General features: G+C 45.5%; 1 protein-coding gene and 1 long non-coding RNA gene across 2 annotated transcripts; one reads left to right on the top strand and one right to left on the bottom strand.

Moving 5' to 3' along the window:
- Positions 1-4,150: 4,150 nt before the first annotated feature.
- On the bottom strand, positions 4,151-10,886 carry LOC122167742. Its single transcript, XR_006171083.1, has 4 exons — positions 10,784-10,886; positions 10,056-10,133; positions 9,268-9,342; positions 4,151-7,452 (listed from the first exon to the last, which is right to left on the bottom strand). It is a non-coding gene; the product is annotated as an uncharacterized LOC122167742 (long non-coding RNA).
- Positions 10,887-11,203: 317 nt separating this feature from the next.
- On the top strand, positions 11,204-18,838 carry SERINC3 (serine incorporator 3). Its single transcript, XM_042832326.1, has 10 exons — positions 11,204-11,282; positions 11,705-11,866; positions 12,286-12,479; positions 13,248-13,327; positions 13,985-14,122; positions 14,935-15,104; positions 15,807-15,897; positions 16,285-16,462; positions 16,894-17,121; positions 17,905-18,838. Exons 1-10 carry the CDS (start codon positions 11,244-11,246, stop codon positions 18,041-18,043), a joined length of 1,419 nt encoding a protein of 472 aa, XP_042688260.1. The 5' UTR covers positions 11,204-11,243; the 3' UTR covers positions 18,044-18,838.
- The last annotated feature ends 328 nt before the right edge of the window (positions 18,839-19,166 follow it).

Raw genomic sequence — 19,166 nt, 5'->3', positions numbered from 1 at the left:
GGTGCAGGCTGCCTTTTCTTGGTGATTGCATTGCCACGCATGCAGCGTGCAGCTAACAGCAAAGCACTTTGGAAATTCAGGAGAGCAGTATGTGGACTTTATAGATGAGATATCTACTATTTGTCCTATTCAAAGCTCCCAGCCCTGTGCCTGGCCCTGGGGATAATCTCAGAGCACCCGTCAGGAGCCCCTTCCCCTCCCACCCCCCCCACTGCCTGGCCTCTCCTCCTCCAGGACCACCCCCACAAGGACTCAATGTTTTGAATGTTTTTGAATGTTTTCCACTGGAAGCAGAAAAATGCATTTGGGGATTAAACTGTGTTTTCTACAGAGAATTTTTTTTTTTTTTTTCCATAGGGGAAAAATACGCCATGAGACACCAACAATTTTGCAGTTTTGCCTGAAATCTTAACAAATTAGGATAAAAATACATTGTTTTTGATGTATTTGTTCTGGCTCTTTTTAAATGAGAGTTGTTGTTTTTATCTGGAAATCTACTCCAGCTCCTGGCTGAAGGTCTCCCATCTCTTGTCCTTCGTACAAGATACCAGAGACTTTGGCATCAGACACCCTGAGATGCCCACTGCAGTAAGAGCTGCCTGGCATGGCCCGCTCTGGATGGCAGACTGCACTATAGGGTTGAGCAGACTCACCTGAAGGCTCAACCAGCCTTTTGTAGGCTTTCTGTACTTTCCTATGGCTTTTAGTCCAGCTGATTTACCTGCTCATCTTGGCTGAGCTTCTTGCTGCATCCAGCTGCTTTATGCTGTGCCACTCTGCATGGTCCTGGGCTGGCATTAATGGCATTGCCTTTGCACAGGGGAGTGTTTGGCTTTGCTCTGTTGTACTGGTGCTGCTGGCCTGTGCAGAATTGCAGTAATTTCATATTTTTGGCTCTTTGAGACTCTGCACTGGGGTGGGATGGAGATGGCACTAAGAAGGGATGGGACTGTGATGCCATGTGGGTACCTGTCCACTGCACTGCAGTGAGGAGCAAGCAATTGTCCATGGGACAGCTGCCAGGATGGGACAAAGAGAAATCCCATAGGGCAGGTCCAGGATGAACTGAGAGCATACCTGAGGATTCTTACATAGAAAAAAACAATCCCCAGAACAGCAATGCGGTGCTGGTCACGCTCTGCATGTCCCAGTGAGGAAAGCCATCAACACAAAGTCTGCCCAGGGAGTTGCAGACGCATGCACCAAGCTGTCATTGCAGGAGGCTCTGACCTGCTTCTCGCCTGACCATTTTGCAGCCTGAGCCTGGTGTCCCTCCTCAGGCAGTGTTGCTGCCGCGCTCCTCTTGCATGGCTGAGCCTCCTTGTGCAAGCACAGCTTTCCGTGGCGTTTCCCAGGTGCTGAGCTGTCTGTGTCACTTGATGTCATCGAGATCGCCAGGAAATGCGGAATGGCACAAGTTAGACATGGAAAAAATGTGCACTGATTTTTTCAAGACTTCCACCCCCAAAAACAAACGCTGTAAATAAACATTGGACTGAAAAATGCAAGGCATATTCCAACAGTCTGCTGGGCTCCCTCAGGCAAGTGCAGATGTTTCAAGCCATCCAGTGACATCTTGCACTTAGAGTCATGAGAAGAAGAGACACTGTCAGGTAAAGCAGAATCAGTGCCAAGCTCTCTTTTCACTGCCACAGAAAGGACACTTTGCAGTAGATTAAGGCGACTGGGTGTTGCTGTGTCTCAGTGAGTTATCCACGTTCAGACCAATTTTGTTGTTATAGAAGTTGTTAACCCAGAAAGGTTCATCATCAAGAAGTGGGACTCAGAAAAGCCTTAACGAGGCCAAGCTCATTAGCGCAGCTCCCCCAGGACCTGGAGCTCAGGCCGGTGCTGGGCAGCGTGGCTGGACGGGGGGCTGCCATGCCAGCAGGGCGAAGCGTGCTCAAAAACTGTTTTCTTTGAGCTGCAGCTATTTTTGGCTCCAGTAATCTGTGCAGAGATGATAAAGCTTTGCAGTGCAAAGTGAGAGGCTGTGCAGTGCTTCTGGGCAATTTCACTTCATGAGCTGCTCTCAGCCTTCCCAGCCACTGCAGAACGTTATCTCTGCCCGCTGAGCCAGGCTCCTCTGAGGGCTCACCCCAATGGGACAGATTGGACCCACAGCCCCAGATTACTTTTTTCCTCCTAGGAAATTATTTTTTTTTGAAAAAAAAAAAAAAAACTTTTTTTTTTTTTTTTCCCCCCAGTCTCCAAAGTTTGTTTAAAAGCCTTTGCAGAAAGCAAATCTTGGCCGGGAGCCTTGAACCACTCATTTCTGCAGAATTCCTTCCAACCAAAGGCTCTTGCAAAATAAGTCACTGGCTGGTAACCTCTTTGCAGCAGCAACAAATACAAGTAGGTCTCAAAGTCAGACCATGCAGTGATAGCACCATCCCATACCATGTTTTACCCACGAGGTTCCCACAGCTCATTGCAGTCTCCCCCATATGCTCGATAGAAGAAGCACTTTACCTGCTACTAGCAGGAGAAACCATGGCAGCTGTAGCGGACTACAAAACAAGCATCAATCCTGCTTGCTAAGGGATTTGTTTGTCTAAAAGTATCCAGAACCTTCTTCAGTATAAACCCACAAAGGTCATGCATCCAGCACATGCTTCACCAGAAAGTCATCCCCCTGGCCAAAGCCTTCTTGTTTGTGATTGGAGTGGATAGCAGTGAAAGGAGAGGGAAACATGCAAGTATTAAATAGGGCTCATTTTGTGTGGGTACACAAAAAGGGCTAAAAACAACCGTTGTATCTGGCCCAGGTGTTACTGCATGGGAAGCAGGTGTCCCTTCCTTTTGTCCCTCTGTTCCTGCTGCATGGGACAGCTGGATGAGCACAGGCAGTAGGCTGGGTTGGCACCTGCACTTCTAGCTTCTGGAGAAAGGGGGGTGCTAATAGGGGAGAAGTCATCTCTGCCAGCTCTGAACAAGACTTGCTAAAGGTGCCCAATCATCACATCGTTTCATGGTGTTAGGCAGCCAGACGAGGATTCCTGCTTCAGATGTGCAGAAGGCCTGTAAATGTTTTGATCCTTACTTGTGCTTTCACGTGGTTTTGTTGCAGGGCTCAGAACGGGGTGCTGGCTGGTCCCGTTGTGAGGCAAAGGGCTGCAGACCTCAGGCTTTGCCCTGTGCACCCACATCGCCCCTTTCAGCCTCCTGCCCTGCTGCTGCAGGTCCCTGCATTCTGTCCAATGGAGAAGGGGTGCAGGGGCTGGATGCTTTCACAAGCAAAGCCATTCCGGTGTCCTGAGCATCCCCTGCCCTCGGGCAGGGTGGGATTAGCTCCTTTGGAGGCCGCCAGGGCTGAGAGCAGCAGGCGCAGTGTCCCTGCGATTTGCTCCAAGAGGGCTCCATGTTCTGGACAGGGAACAAAATATTCTGTCTGTGCAATGTCATCTTTTAAGCATGTGGTATGAAGAGAGAGAGGAAAAATTCTAAACATTGTTACCGTCTTAATGTTGTAACTAAATATGATGCACAGGTATTTCTTCTAGTCTTACAAGGATGCTGCACTTTTAGGAGAAAATGCATCTTCTGGTTCCTTACCATCAGCTCTGGGTATATTTGCTGTATCTGTTTCAGATCCTTTCCCTCTCCCAGAGTTGGGCTGTTTGTTTGTTTGGTTTTTTTTTTCTTCCAGTGGGGTGAAGTCTTCACTTTTATGCAGGACTACAGCTTTCTGGGCACGGCATTTGCTGTTTTCATGCAGTTCCCAGCTGTCACTCGCTTCTGGGGATTGAATCATTTCCCTTTGTGCCAACTCTCAAGTAGTGGTTTTCTGCTTTGTAAAACTTGGCCTGATAAAGCATTCCGTATCTTTATTTAGACTGTCCATTGCAAGTATAGTCTAGCAATGATGTTTAAATAGACACCAACTTTCTCAAGCCATATCTCCATTTGTGACTGGCCAGGTATGTTGCAGTCCACAGGTGTGACAGCCATGGTGTTATCTGGAACTATTTGGCCATGCTGTGAAGGCACATTCAGGGATGCAGCCTGCACAACAGGCTCAGTGTCTGTGAGACACCCTTCCCAGGCTGCATGTGGCTGCTGGAGCCTGACTTTGCTGAGCACGGGGATGTGGCACCTCACTGCTGCGTGCATTGCAGAATTACAGCCCCAAGTGGCCTCAGCTCTCCTCATTGCTATGGCAACCTGCAGGCATCGTGGTGTTTGGACAGGAGGTGTGTGCTTTCCAGTGGCACTGCATGCCTTCCTGCAGAAATGAGTGTTCAAACAGAGGAACCAGGAGGGAAAATCTTTTTTATTTTGACTAAGATGCCTCATTAGTTATTTATCCAGGCCTCGAGGCACTGTAACATATCATTACTAATACAATCACATCTCAGCAGTCTTTAAGGAATGAGCTGAACAAGAATGCAGGCAGCTGGGCACTCAGAAACATTCCTTTGTGCCTCTTCATCGCCATGGGAAGTTCATCCTCAGCTGCGCAGCAGCTCTGCACGCACTGCTCCTGATCTGGATGCAGAAGCCACAAGCAAGTTTGCAAACTGTTCCATCACTGGCTAATGAAAAATTGTGCCGTGCTGAGGAAAAAGGTGAATGGAATAACAGATCCCATGCTTCATTTGCAGAAAGGGACAAAAGAACAACAACAAAACAACAGAACCAACAATTTGTGGTTTACTAGATATATTTAAAATACAAGATTAGAGACTTCATGAACTTGATATGGAAAAGCTGCAGGAAGCTGTATGTGATCTTTCTGGCCCTGGGAATGACAGCTTGCTACACGATGACAGCCTGGCCCAAAGACCTGCATATGTGGAGAATTTGGTGTATGGGGGCTATAAAGGGAGTTATCACACACTGACTGATAGCCACGCTGTATGGAGGAACCTCATGCAAAGTAATTCCTAATCTGAAGTAAGCCACTGCACAATCTTTACCCCAAGAATTAATGTGGAGTGGCTTGCATGCTCTAGATTTATCATAATTTGCAACATACCAACTTTGTCATGTAAATGGGTCACTTTGGCAGGGTTTACAGTGTGCTTATCACTGTTTGTTCATCACCCCTTCAAGCTGGGACTCCACCAGAGATCAAGCCATTGAACACTACTAGCTTTGGGTACTGCCCAGCAGGAGCCACGACCTGGTGCTGGCATCAGCGCTGTCAGTGATGGCATCCAAACCACATGTGTTTAGGAAGCAGTCAGGAGTCATTCCTCATCAATCAGCTTTTTCAGTTGGGTTCATTTAGTTCCAAGCTGGCTAATTACTGTCTTTTTACGATAAAGACTGCAAGCCAGGCAGAATAATTCCTCCTGTTACTGGTGCCAAGATAGCATGTCTGCGCCATACGGAATGTGTCAATTTTATTAACAGTAAACAATGGCTCTTCAGTTAAGCAATATCTTAGCTTTCTCTGGCTCCTAAGCATAAAAAAGAAACCAAATTTCAGTCCCTGCAGATAATGAGCAGAGATCACCACAACCACAGAGAACTCCACATCCACACTGACAGCAGCACATCCACTTCTGTTTCGCTTTGATGGCTGCTGCATGAAGTTAAGAGTTAAACCAATCTCAAATACATCTTTGGACAAACAGCTGTGGAGAGCTGCATTGCTGGCTGTCAAGGCACAGGACTTTCCACGAGTCCCTAAAAACATGGTAATAAATAGAGTTGTATTACCAAACATTTTAAGCAATTCATTGGAGTCTGACAAAAAAAAAATCTTCTCCCATTACCTCTCAAGAACAGTAAATTTGGAACTGAGCTACTACTTATATCAGAGGAACACCATTCTGACACTGAAATGCCAGTGGAAACCAAGACCTGCAAGGTGCCTTGCTCTTGCTTTCTATGTCCACTGAATGCTGCAGTAACTCACCCTGTGAGCTGGAACTGATGTGAACTTCTAGTGAAGGCCTGGTGCTCCCAAGCATGCTCTGCAGCAGGAGGCCAGGGCTGCCTTGATAAACCAACGTACACCACTCGGTTCCTGCTGTGCCAAGCATTAGGCTGGGTGCTGCTTCTGCACCGAGTGCACGTGGGCTCCATGAGTGCTGAGCCTTGACAGCTCGTGCCCAGTGCTGCCCGTGGGAAATGGCTTGATTTAGCCTCTCTCAAGCAAAGCCCTATTGAAAGCAACAGCGTGACTAGAGATGGGTATTGTGTTATTAGATCCCCTTAGGGTATATATTTTGTAAAATCATCTACGATGGGAAAAACATTTATATAAAGAAGGATGTCATGACTCACTTTCCAAAGCCACGGAGATTCAGAGCAATCAGAAAATCGTTAGCAGCACAGCCACCCCCTTGTAGTATTCCAGAATTTCTAAATACAGAATTCCTTTTAGATTCGGATGCCCGTTTCTGTTATCTTGAAAGTATTTCTGGAACTCACAGCCTGACTCTTGGCCAGCTTTAAACAAACAAACAGGGAGAAATATTTGCGTAGCTAGAGTGGTGTTTGCTTAATGAGTCCAAGCTGAAGGATTTCATTTTTGCACTTCATTTCTTTAATGCTTGTGAACCAAAGGAAAAAAAAGAAAAGCTTTGGATGTTAAATCACAGCCATTCCAGCTATTGGCTTGGAATAACAATCATTCAACTTAGCAAATATCAAACGTGGGAAGGGATTTTATCTGACGCATCTATATGATCATGTGAACTCCTTCCCCAAGGAGAAACGGTCTCTGCTGGAGACTCAAGAGGAAGGAACTTTTTTCTCTTCTTAAAAAAAAAATTAAAAGTACAACACCAACATAAGAAGCCACTGTTACGTGCTAACTGCGTCCTGGCTCAAATGCAAAAATGCAACCTCTGAAATGTCAGCTGGTATTCTGGGAGGATTCACATGATGTGGAAGACTGATGATAAAGCAACATCTCGCCGGTTTCAGAACTTCATCTTGAAAAGCAGAATCACTGGTGTGGGAAACAGTGGAGAAGGAAGGCAAACACCAGCTAAAAGAAATATCTGTGGCCAGCACGATCCCACACTGCTCTTTATTGTGAGAAGAGACTGGGTCAGGCACTCATCCGACTTTAAAGGCAACACTCGGGTGGTTAAGTCAGTTCAGACCGTGCTGAGGACAGCCCTGGTCAGGCTGTGTGCTTCTGCATGCTGCTGCCTCCCAGCCCCACTGCACAGCTGCTCACACTGTGAGGCTGTGCCCCAAGTAATGCCCCAGCAGCAGCCGCTCATTTGGGCTCTGCATTCCCTCCCTGGGAAAATGAGCAGGCATGGTGCTGGGATTTGCCTCTTTCTCACTTACTGCCTCGCATGGTCCTGTGGCTCTCCTGAAGCTGCACAGCTCATCGCTGTTTTTTGTGATTCCTGACTTTTCCTGCCCCTGCTGTTTCACTGGATGTTGTGCCACGGTGATCGCTGACCCAATAGGGCTGCCCAGCTGGACTTCAGTGTGGGCTTCATGTGGGAGATGGGATCACAGAGAGAGGGAAGTCTTGGTCTAATGAAAAATATATATCAGGAGAGGAAAAATAAAAAAAATATTTGAAGCAATAAATCAGGCAATGTTGGTAAGCCCATGTGCACAGTGCTCAAGTAGGAGATCAACTTGTTTCGTGTCCATCCACTTTTGAAGTGGCTACTTAAAAGCAGGACCTTTGATGCCCTGCACAGCTCGAGGTGCTCTACCAGCAAAACCAAGCCCAGCTCAGCCCTGCTAGGAGCAGGGAGCTGACACCTGGCTCTGTGCTAACACAGTGTCACTTGCAGGGATGGGACACGAGCCCAGCTCCAGCAGCTGCTCTCTGCTGCAAGGCTCCTCCTGGGACAGCTGCTAGCAGCAGTGTCAGAGCAGGGCTCTAGCTGCCCCAGAGGGCTTGCAAAGCTGCAACAGCCCTTCTGTGCAAGATCCTGTTCCCCAAAGGGCAACATCCCGTGCTGCTTGCAGGGATATCATGTTCATTCATTACAAAAGGACACCTTTCACTCCGTCCTCCTTTTTACCAGCCATCTGTTGCTAGTCCTTCTCATGGTTCATTCACAGCTGTCGCTGCAGATCTTTTGTACAAAATACTCCCTCCAGCATGTATATATATATGTTTAATAATTACTATAACCTTTCTTTTTTTTTATTGTTGCTGTCATTTAAATGCTTCTCAATATATTTAAGTTTCACTAATGCTTCCACAAGTAATGAAATAGCTCAGTAATATCACTGGATAAAGATGAACATTTCTCCATCTGTTTTACCAATAACTTTCAGTAGTTTCCAAACCAAAGCACATGATCTGAAAAGAACCAAAGTCATATTTCTGGGGACATATAGGGGTTTGGAACAGAGAGATTGAACAGAGGTGTCCTATAAAATAAATTGCTGGCCAAAGAAAACTGGAAAGGCACAGAGATTACAATTCCTCTATCGTAACGGGAATGACTCATACAGTCGCATAGTCAGTTCGGGTGAAAAAGAAAACAGTTACTCAGTCTCTTAGGGATTTAGACACAGAAGAAGATATTATGCAAGTTTTAGCAGCGTTACTAATGGCCTTGAAGCACACAGCGTTACTATGGCTCTCACTCAGCTCGGCGGATCACAAATAAGATGACTCATGTGTCCATGACATGATAGGAAAATAGTCTAAGAAGAGCAGAGGCAGGTGTTAATGCAGTCACAGTGCATTCAGTCAAGAGAAGATGAAAACTATAAAATCATGAGCAAATGACTGAGGAGAAAAGAAGCCTGCATATTTGAAAGCTCAATAGGGTGGACTAGGTTGAATTTGCTGGTCTCCCACTGCAGGGGCAACTGCAGCAAGTAACACTTGATGGCCTTTGTGTGTTAGTGATGAATATGTACCTGCATCAGTGGTGTGTGATAAGAGCATGCCCCATCGAAAGTGGTCTCAGAGCTCCATAAACTGCATAATATTTATACTTGGGAGGACTTTCTACCCTGCTAGAATGTAATGACTTTGTAGAACTATTAACTCTATCCAAGTAAAGACTGACAACTGCAAGTGGTTTCAGCCATGACGGTGCTGCACTGTTGTCTAAACGCTGACTTTCTCAGAGATGAGGGACTTTGATGGCTACTTCGGAAGTGCAGTTTAAGGTCTGTGCTGTGGAATATAGCTCAACCCAAAGTCTGAACTAAAGAGCGGCAAAAACAGTTCCCCACAAAAAAAAAATCTGAAACCCTTAGTGCCCTGAAGATCCAGTCACAGTTAAAAGCACAATTAAAAGCACTGTTTAAAGCTAAACACTTCACAGAAGTGCAATAGTTAGGTAGGTTTTATTAGAAAGCTGACACCAATACCTTAAAACTCTGAAGTTTATGCAGTCCAGTATGCAGGAAGACATTTGAGCCTCTATCCAGGTCAAAGCACCACTACTGCAAAAACATAGATTGCACACATCTCTTTTAAAATCATACAGATGACTTGACCCAGACATTCTAATTTCAGTTCACTTAGTTAAACACTGCCTGACAGATTCTGGACATTCAAAGGATCATTTAATTATAAGCTGGATCTGTTGCTTGCAAAAACACATCCCATGAAGAGCAGGAACCCTTGAATACTCCAAGGAGCACCAGGGAAAGTTCGGAATTTTTGTTATCATGAAAGGGAGACCCTTGAGATTAACAAGAATAGCACTAACGCACAAGCTTGAGTGACATTCTCCTATTAGCTCAGCTGCACAAAGAACTGCAGAGAAGTATTTTCAAATGATTCTATCTGACACAGTAGCTTTAAATACCACCTAATTTGGAGGAAAAAAAAATTCTAGGTACTTCAAACAACAAATATATAGGTATTAATGAGATATAACACATGTAAGGAATTCTAATTCTTATTCTTCATTCTGCTGTCAGAAGTGATTAATGCAGCAGAGCGGGGTATTTTTGTAAAATGAGGATAACCTCCTGCCATGTCCTGTCTCGTTCCCATAGCTGACAGCAACCAGGCTGACTTCATCCTTATCGCCTTTTGGAAGTGTGTGCTTTGAGATGATGTTACACAGAATCAGAGGAGTATTTATGGGGGGAGGTGAAATGAGCACTTGGAAACGTTACGCTGACAGCCCAAGGAGAAAGCCTTCTACCTGTACTCTTTGTCTTTTCTTTGCACAATCCAGTGGAAGATCTCACTGCACTTAACAACTCTGCTGGACAGGTATTTCCTGTAAAGAAAACAGTATAAGCCTCAGGATTTAGCCAAGCTTCATCCCTGTCCTGGTAATGCACTTATGAAACGATCTATCCAAGATTGCTGGGAACACAGAATTTTGGCCTTTATTATGCATACATTCATGTGCACAGACAGTGAAATACCAGGGATGTGGTAAAAGCCTTCTTACACATCCACCTGCTGCACCCAGAAGGGACGATGTGTTAACCAAAAGGCTCGGTACGATCTGAAGGAAGCACAATTTCAGTGATTTACAGCATGATCTCTTTCTGAAAGAAGCCTGTGCCCTTTCATCAGCGAGCGAGGCTGACAGGAGGATGGTTCTGCTAACACAATGCTCCAAGCCTTAGAGCCGCTGTGGAAAGCAAGCGTCAGTTTTACTGCCTGCTTTCTGCCTTGGCGTTTCGGGTGGCAATGAAGCTGTCATCCTAACTCTTTGTCACGGAGATGGAAGCAGGCTTAGCGATGTGCAGCAGCTGGGATCACACACATCCTGCAGCCCGGCTGCAGCCCGACTGCTTGCTCCCAACCCCGACCTCCGCCATTTCGCAACGCTGACGCTAATTAAGGACTTCCTGAGCGCTTTCCTAAGCTTGAGAGTCAACTTTTGTCACCCTCCCGCTGTTACGCCCTCACAGCCACCTCTCAGCCATTCGGTTTGCTCCCACGCCAGGCTGTTTTTCCCAGAGGACCCAGCCCAGACCCAGCGCCCAAAGGGGGGGCACAGCCGCAGGCCCGCCGCCATGGCGACTGCCATGGTAACCACGGCGAGCCGGAGCGCCCCCTGTGGGCCTCAGGGAGAGAGAGGAACTGAATGGCTACGAGAAATGCCAATCACCGCCCTCACAGCGATCAGTCTCTCTCATTGGTTATTTTGTTAATAGAACCGCTCACTACTTAAGCTTTTCAACCAGTCAGCGCCTTGCTTCCGTTCCGATCCTTCCGTCCGCGGTTCCATCCTGCCTTCGTATTGGTGGGCGGCATAGAGAGCGTAGCCAATGAGCGGAGGCGGGGGAGCAGGGGACGGTCACCTGACGCCCGGGGCTGAGGGCGGAAGCAGGAAGTGGCCGGCGGGCCCGGTGGTGGCGGCGGCGGCGGCGCCATGGGGGCGGTGCTGGGGGTTTGCTCCTTGGCCAGCTGGGTGAGTGGCGGCGGGGCTGCTCAACCCCGCTTCATTCCGATCGGTTTTCCTCCCCTCACCAGCACGCTATGGCTGCGGGGGCCTCGAGGTGAAGAGGATTTGCGGGGTGGGTCTGGTGGGTGGAGGTCCGGCCTTGTCAGGGACCGCGGTCAGGATTTTGCTCCCTGGCGTGGAGCGGATGCCGGGAGGTAGCGAACCGCAGGGCTGTGGGGCAGAGGGAGCCCGGGTCGTGTCGTGTGGGGCCGTGCCAAACACGGGGTCGCTCATAACTGCGGACCGAGCGTGACCCAATTGCGAGTGGCGCTGACTGAGAGCAGCTCCGAGCTCGCAGCTGGGCTGTTCCCGTCCGCTTGTGGTTGCGCAGCTGACCTCAGCCCCCAGGCAGCGCTTTCAGCTTCAGAGAGAGCTTTGTGTTTCTTCAGATTCCCTGTCTGTGCGGCGGTGCCTCCTGCCTGCTGTGCCGATGCTGTCCCAACAGCAAGAACTCCACCGTGACGCGCCTCATCTATGCCCTTCTCCTCCTCCTTAGCACGGCTGTTGCCTGCATTATGCTGGCACCAGGGATGGAGGAACAGCTGAAAAAGGTATGGAGGAGAAAATCTCTTGTTTACTGTTGCGTATCTGGAGCTTGTGCAAATGGCTGTTGATTGGTTTTACTTGGAGTGGAACACAAAGGAGCCACAGCATCCAGATGACCTGGGAGAGTCCCTTGATTTATGAAACTGAAACTCAACCAGGCCTGACGCTTCTCAGACATCACTGCCAACATCTGTAGCTTTCCACCTTAATCTTTCTGAATGCTTTGAATGCTTGCAGTGGTGACCTGGAGAGAAAGAAAAATGGCCGTGAGGTCTGTGCAGGCTGGCTGAGCAGAAGGTTTTTTGTTAACAGATTTTCTAGAGGAGAGCTGACTGGGAACCATAGTTGTTAGAATGCTTAAAGAATGTGATTGCAAATACAGAAGTGAGTTCACAGCTAAATTTGTCTTTGCTCATTTCCTCAGGTACCTGGATTTTGTGATGAGGGGCTTCACACTCGGATCCCACATCTGAATGGCTTTGTCAGCTGTGATGTGTTTGTTGGATACAGAGCTGTCTACCGAATCAGCTTTGCCATGGCAGTGTTTTTCTTTGTCTTCTCTCTGCTCATGATAGCTGTGAAAACAAGTAATGATCCAAGAGCTGCAGTGCACAATGGGTATGTCTGTAAGCTGGCCATCTGGTCTTCTAACTTCTTTCCTCTACTTCTCTTCTCAAGTTTGTCATTGTGCTCAACAAAGAAATTGTTTCAGTATATGTTAGTGGTTTGAAGTTTCCTTGGAACTGAATAAAGAGTAATACTTAAGTCTTTTAAAAGGCTTCCTGTTTGTGTAACTTAATCAGTGTAATGGGAAGCTAAACATCACTGCTGACACGAAAAGGAGGTGATCATTATCTCTGTGTTTCAGCAGAGATGCTGGATACTGTTTATTTTTTTTATGTATCCCCTTCCTTGTGCTGTCTGGCATTTGTTGGGTCGTTCTCTGGGCCAGTCTGACTCAATCAGAGAGTCTGCATGCAGTGCAAAGCCTTAACACCATTCTTTAGACTGTTGAACGCGATAATTAGATCTTGCTTTTCCCTTCTCCAAATTTAATGGTACACAATTAGCCTTCCTCCCATTGAGGATGTGCTGCTGACTCATGTCTATTTGCTTGGAGCAGGAGCTGCTATGCAGACTTCTGGCTGGCCTGAAGTCTGCAGCCCTTTAGGCTGAGGGCTCCCAGCCCTTCCTGTTGCCCCAGGTGCAACGGCTGCGTTTACCCTTTTTTTTCCCAATTTAGTGAACTTCTAATCCCACTACACAAAACTTCTTGCTTTATTTCTTAGGCATTCATCTGTGCACAGTGGGCTGCTTGCAGATCTTGTAAAACTTGAATGTCGTATGCAGAGTAATACCCATGCTTTTAACTTTCTTCTTCTAAAGGTTCTGGTTCTTCAAAATAGCTGCCATTGTGGGCATCATGGTCGGAGCATTTTACATTCCTGAAGGGCCTTTCACAAGAGGTACAGTTAAATCAAAATCATAAAATTCTGTTTAGTAAACCCAAACTTTGTCACAGACTTCCTGGGCTCTAGTTGTGACAGTGGAAGTTACCTTGTAGAAAACACAGATTCTATCCTACTTCTTAATAATGTTATGGTGATCAACTGAATTAATGGCAAGGAACAATCTCTTCCAAGTGCATAGGTGCTATGTATCACTAATTCAATACTCTGTTATGTCAGCTTCTGGGAAGAGACTTCTGATGCGGTTCTGATTGGAGGCATCTCAGAATGCTGACTGTGATTAATGCAAAATAATGCCCCAGAGTCTCTGAATAATCTCTGCAGGATATTTTTACTGTCTGGCCACATTATGGGAACCTCAAGAGAGTTGCTGAGCCTCAGATAAATGTGGCTTTACAGTGTACACAAACAGGTCTCGTGTTAGATCTTAAATTCATTCAACGCCTTGGGCTAAACATTTCCATGCTCCTCAGCTACTGGAGTCATGCATGAAATAGCAGTCTCCTTGCGTGCTTCTGAACTGTGAATAACAGTTAGTATATAGTTTTGGGGTTTTTTTTTAATTGTCTGGAGTAGAAGTAGCTTTTATCCCTTTTCCTGGCTTAGCATGTAAATAATGACAATGAAGCTTGTTTTGTTACTCCTTTTTTCTAGCCTGGTTTGCTATTGGTGTTTGTGGAGCCTTCTGCTTCATTCTGATCCAGTTGGTGTTTCTTGTGGACTTTGCTCACTCCTGGAATGAGAGCTGGGTTGGGAGGATGGAGGAGGGAAATTCTAAGTGTTGGTATGCAGGTAGGAATCTTAAACTGGCGGGGATTTGTTTTGGCTGGCCAGAAGTCTGCAGAATATCACGTACTACTTTGCAAACATATCCCAGTATGATACTGTACAGCCTTCATGAGTCACTGCTGTAAACATTTGGAACTTATAACCAGAGTGGCCTTTTTCTCATTAAATAAAATGCAAAATATTCTAGGCTTGTGACTAGCAGCTCTGACAGCCATAATAAACAGTGCTCAACTTGTCCAGTCTGCAGTGTGAGTGCAGAGCTAGCAGCCTGGTTCTCTTCAGTTCTAACTTTCTTTTATCACCTTGTTGACTCAGAAGGCCAGTTATGTCAGTGATAGTGGCTGCAGTACAGCACTGTGCCTTGGCACGTTGCTAACTTCTCTACTGAAATTAATGCTAATAGTTGTGGTTCTTTGTTCATAGATGTCAATGCTGTAAAAGCATTTTCTAGCTTCATCTCAAAAATACACAAGAATGAAAATGTAAACAGTGGCCTTCAGCCCATGGAAAGTGTGCAGAAAGTGCTGTCCTTTTGGGTGCTCTGGCTTGTGACCAGCTGAATTGCATCTGGAAAACAGATCTTGTTCCCCTGATGAAAGCATTGGCTTTTCTCTGAGCCACACTGCCCAGAGAACCAAAGCAGGCATCTGGCCACGTTTAATAAAAATGCCTTCTGCTAGTCTAGCTTTCTTAATCAGGTTTGGACGTGAGGAAGGGGAATGGTCCCTTTACACTGGTAGTTAGCCTTTAAATCGCCCTAGCTGCTCTGTTAAAGCTTTATGTCCTTATTCTAATAGTTATTTTTCCCCCTTCAGCTCTGCTGTCCTGTACAAGCTTGTTCTATGGCTTGTCAGTGGTTTTCGTTGTGCTCTTTTATGTTTTCTATACAACACCTGAGGATTGCACTGAGAACAAATTCTTCATAAGCTTTAATATGATCCTGTGCATTGCTGTATCTATTGTTTCCATCCTTCCAAAAGTTCAGGTACTGTTTTTCTTTATTTTATTCTGGTATACAATGCAAGAAAGTAAGAAGGGTGTCATACCAACGCAGCCAGGCAGAATTGTAATGCTTGGCTGCCATAACAATGCTAGCTGGGGATATTTAAGGAATAAAGATTAAAAAAAAGAAAAGCTCTGAGACAGATGCATTCTGTAGTGATGCATTTCCTGAAGATAGGCTTTTTTTGTTGTTGTTTTTTTTTGCTAACATTGTTTTGAGGTTTCCGTGGGTGTCCCTGCTGGCATGGCTCTGGTGGTGAAGGTTCTGGCAGAACAAAGAGCCCATAATGGAAAAAGTAACATAAGAACGGAATTTATTACTGTAATGCTCCAGCTTCATAATCGTGTGAGAGTTTAATATCAGTAGGAAGCTTTCATGTTACTTGATTCTGAACTGGCAGCTCCAAATTGCATACTAGATTCATATCCACGAAACTGTTAAGCAAGTTGGGGTTAACTCAGGAAAAATCTGTAGCTGAGTCTTGAGCACAGAAGATCTGGGTTTGGTTTCTTTAGTCCTGCTGTGTTTGAGTTGCTTGCTGTGTGAATTATACTATTGTAAGTTTTATTACTCCTGTTTTTTAAACAGTATGAAGCCCAATGCATTTCTGAAAACTGAAATTCATAGGCATTCATTTACCTACAGTGGCAGCTGCCCTTTTCACGTTGGCTTGTCTTTCAACAGGAATATCAGCCTCGATCTGGCCTCCTCCAGTCCTCTATCATTACCTTTTACACCATGTATCTCACTTGGTCAGCCATGTCCAACGAGCCTGGTAAGCATGGATTTGTTCTGAGTAACATATGGGTGTGAAATCATTGGTGTGACTCAGTGCAGATCACTGCATGAGGACTGCTGATCTTCTGCCTAGATAAAATCTAATGAAAAAGTAAAGCTACCTTAACTATGAAAATGTCAGCTTATCTCTTTCTGGAACTAAACTGGTGTTTTTGTGAAGAGAAAGGAAATAAATCGGACATGCTGATTTATTTAAATAACAACGCATTGCTTAACTCACAAGAAGGAGAAAACATCGCGTGCTGATGTTACCTAAGGGGAATCAGAGATGAGCAGTTAAAGGGAACGGTGACTTGTAACCTTCTGCCTTCACTGAAGCTGTTGAAGCTCATCTAGTCTTAATTTGCCTCAAAATTCCTTTCAGAACGGAACTGTAACCCAAGTCTGCTGAACATCATTACTCAGATAGCTACACCTACAATTGCTCCAGCAAACACCACTGTCATACCTGCTACTCCAGCTCCACCCAAGTCCCTGCAGTGGTGGGATGCCCAGAGTATTGTTGGATTGGTTATATTTGTCTTCTGCCTCCTGTATTCCAGGTAGGATCTGCACTGCTATCAAATAGTAAACAATTGGGCTTTGTCTGTCTTTCTCATTTGACAGTGGCCCAGCAAAAATACCTGCTTTTGTTCATATGCTGTGGTCTCAGGCCAAATACAACTAATAAAACTGCATTCTGTTTTGTGGATGACCATAAGCTTTGTTAGAGCCAACTCCAGTAACACAGCAAAATATGCAAGGCCTGGGCTAGAACTGCTGTATGGTTGTGTTTTGTTGTTGTTTTTTTGTTTTTTGTTTTTTGTTCACAAAAGCTCAGATGTAAGGAGCATCTTTGTGGTTTTCAGATGGACTTCACCAATGTCATTTGCTAGTTCTGACTTTCACTGTGATCCTCTTCTTGTTTCATTAGCAAACGTAGCTACTTGAAAAGGGAGTTGTTGACCATGTTTTTCTTTGGGTCACACTGCAGTATTCGCTCTTCAAGTAACAGCCAAGTGAACAAACTGACCCTGTCTGCAAGTGACAGTGCCATTCTGGAGGAGGCTGGGGGAACAGGCAGCGGGGCTGCAGAGGAAGGAGAAGTGCGCCGTGTCGTGGATAATGAAAAAGATGGTGTCCAGTACAACTATGCCTTCTTTCACTTCATGCTCTTTCTTGCCTCTCTGTACATCATGATGACACTCACAAACTGGTACAGGTAAGAGCAAGACAGAAATTGATAAGCTGCGTGCCAGTGCCAGCATTTCTAGGAGGATGGGAGCTCCTGCTCAGGCTACTCCTGACAGGCTGTTGAAGGTGCTGTCCCTACGCCAGTTGCATTAGTTGTGGCTTGTCATTTTTGAGTTGCTGAATTAAGGATGTAAAAAAAACCTGCGTAAAGACAAAAAATCAGTGCACTCCTAGAGGGGCGCCTCTTCTGCAAAGGTGTTAAGTGTGCTTACCAAGCTGCAATGCAGGCAGCAGGAAGGATCCATGTAGGATAATCTACATGTAAGAAAAGGGGTCTCCTGGGATGCCTGTCTCAGGCCAGCCATAAGCCAAACCTACTGGCTCTGCCAGCCTGGGAAAGCTGCACAGGGACACGCTGCTTAAAGAGGTGTTTCCCAGATCTGCTGGGAATGCTTGCACATCCCCTCAGCTTTTGCAGCTTACAATAGCTTTTCTCACAACTGCAGCAGTGTGTAAATTAACAAATATGCTTGTGGAGCAGCAGCTAGCAGGAGTCTATTGCGCAGCTCTCTGGAAGACTTCTTTTAAGAACAGCACATCAACGTGTGCAAGCCGATCTTGTTTGGAAGTGGAATAGAGAGCAAAAGGCCCGAGGAGCCATGGGGAAACTGCTGGTTGTCCCACCAGTCTGGCACAAAGGCCCTGGTAGTGGAGTGTCCAGGAGTCCTCTGAATTTCAACTTGATTTGAGAAGTAGAAGGAATGGAGGAAAGCATCTTCTAAATCTAATCGCTTATTTCTTTGCTTTTCAGCCCTGATGCGGATTTTAAAACAATGACAAGTAAGTGGCCAGCCGTGTGGGTGAAGATAACCTCCAGCTGGGTTTGCCTCCTTCTCTACCTTTGGACCCTGGTGGCTCCCCTTGTCCTTACTAACAGGAACTTCAGTTAAATAGCTGCATCTGTCTGGGCCTACGGGAGCGGGGAATTCTTTGCTTAAAGCCAGAATGTTCATGTATTGCTTTAGTTATTAAGGCAAATACTGTCTTATGTCAATATTAACATGTGGGTGGATGCACAGTTAAGTATTGCACAATGCTTGTTGCAGGATCAAAATTCTCAGTTACCCCTCTATTTTAACCTTAAGTCATAGTTATCTTATTACTGCATTTATGAAGCTCACTACTGCTGTGCTGTCAAGGCACAAAAGAAAATTTATGTCCAGTAGCCCCAACCTTAGTATTAAACAAAATACAATTTATCTAAATATGAAGTAATATATTTTAAAGAACAAACTATGTTCACAATAGTGCACTGCTGCTAACACTTCTTCCTTGAAGTGTGAGCCACACCATTTAATTTCTACATTCCACTACACACGTTTATTTAAAGCAGCTTTTTCAAATGATACTTACCTTCCTATGGTGTGGCAGAAATCCCTCATTCCCCACCAAAACAACCAACCTTTCAGGCTGGAAAGCTGTTAACTCTAATTCCTTTAAGCACAAGCTTGCCCCTTCTAAGAGGCAATTTCTATGGTAACTTCTTTGGTAGTATGTTTGCCAAATATTAAGCAGTAAGTGTAAGACTAGCTTAAACAACTCTATGATTATGGTGGAAAAACAGAGCTTCTAATTAATTTTCACTTCCCTAATATGCTTTTAAAAGTGTCTATGAAATGATTATTATTGGCACTATGGTATTTGCACTGTAAACTCATTTGAATAAAATGGACTAACTACTGGAACTCGCCCAGCTCTGTTGAGAAGTGTTAAGGATTGAGGCAGTTATTCTCTAAGGCAAAGTGTTATTTACATGATTAAAATGTTAATTGGCTGCTGCAGTCACCATGGGGATGTGACTGGACACTTTCTCCATGTAAGCAGTAAATCACAATGTATTTCTTTTGAAACAACCTGCATCTTCTCTGCAACTTTCCTGAACGTCACATCCTGTTCCTTGAAATTCCTCTGTTATCATTCAAGCAAAAATTTAGTTCTGCAGTAAAAAGCAACTCCTCTTGCAATGTAATAGTCCTGCAGTTATGCTTGGTTGCAGCCATGTTTTAGTGTGGA

This window comes from Centrocercus urophasianus, unplaced genomic scaffold, assembly GCF_019232065.1.
Source record: "Centrocercus urophasianus isolate 14NV4802_14NV808 unplaced genomic scaffold, USGS_Curo_1.0 seq_38, whole genome shotgun sequence".
Lineage (NCBI taxonomy): Eukaryota > Metazoa > Chordata > Aves > Galliformes > Phasianidae > Centrocercus > Centrocercus urophasianus.
Note: the sequence above shows the minus strand (reverse complement) of the source record. Positions and strands in the feature narration are given on the sequence as shown.

Excerpts from the sequence above, each read along its gene's own strand:
- SERINC3 (XM_042832326.1), top strand. The coding sequence starts at position 11,244 with ATGGGGGCGGTGCTGGGGGTTTGCTCCTTGGCCAGCTGG. Across the intron at positions 14,123-14,934 it reads TTCTAAGTGTTGGTATGCAG|CTCTGCTGTCCTGTACAAGC; the intron begins GTAGGAATCTTA and ends TTCCCCCTTCAG. Across the intron at positions 15,898-16,284 it reads AGCCATGTCCAACGAGCCTG|AACGGAACTGTAACCCAAGT; the intron begins GTAAGCATGGAT and ends AATTCCTTTCAG.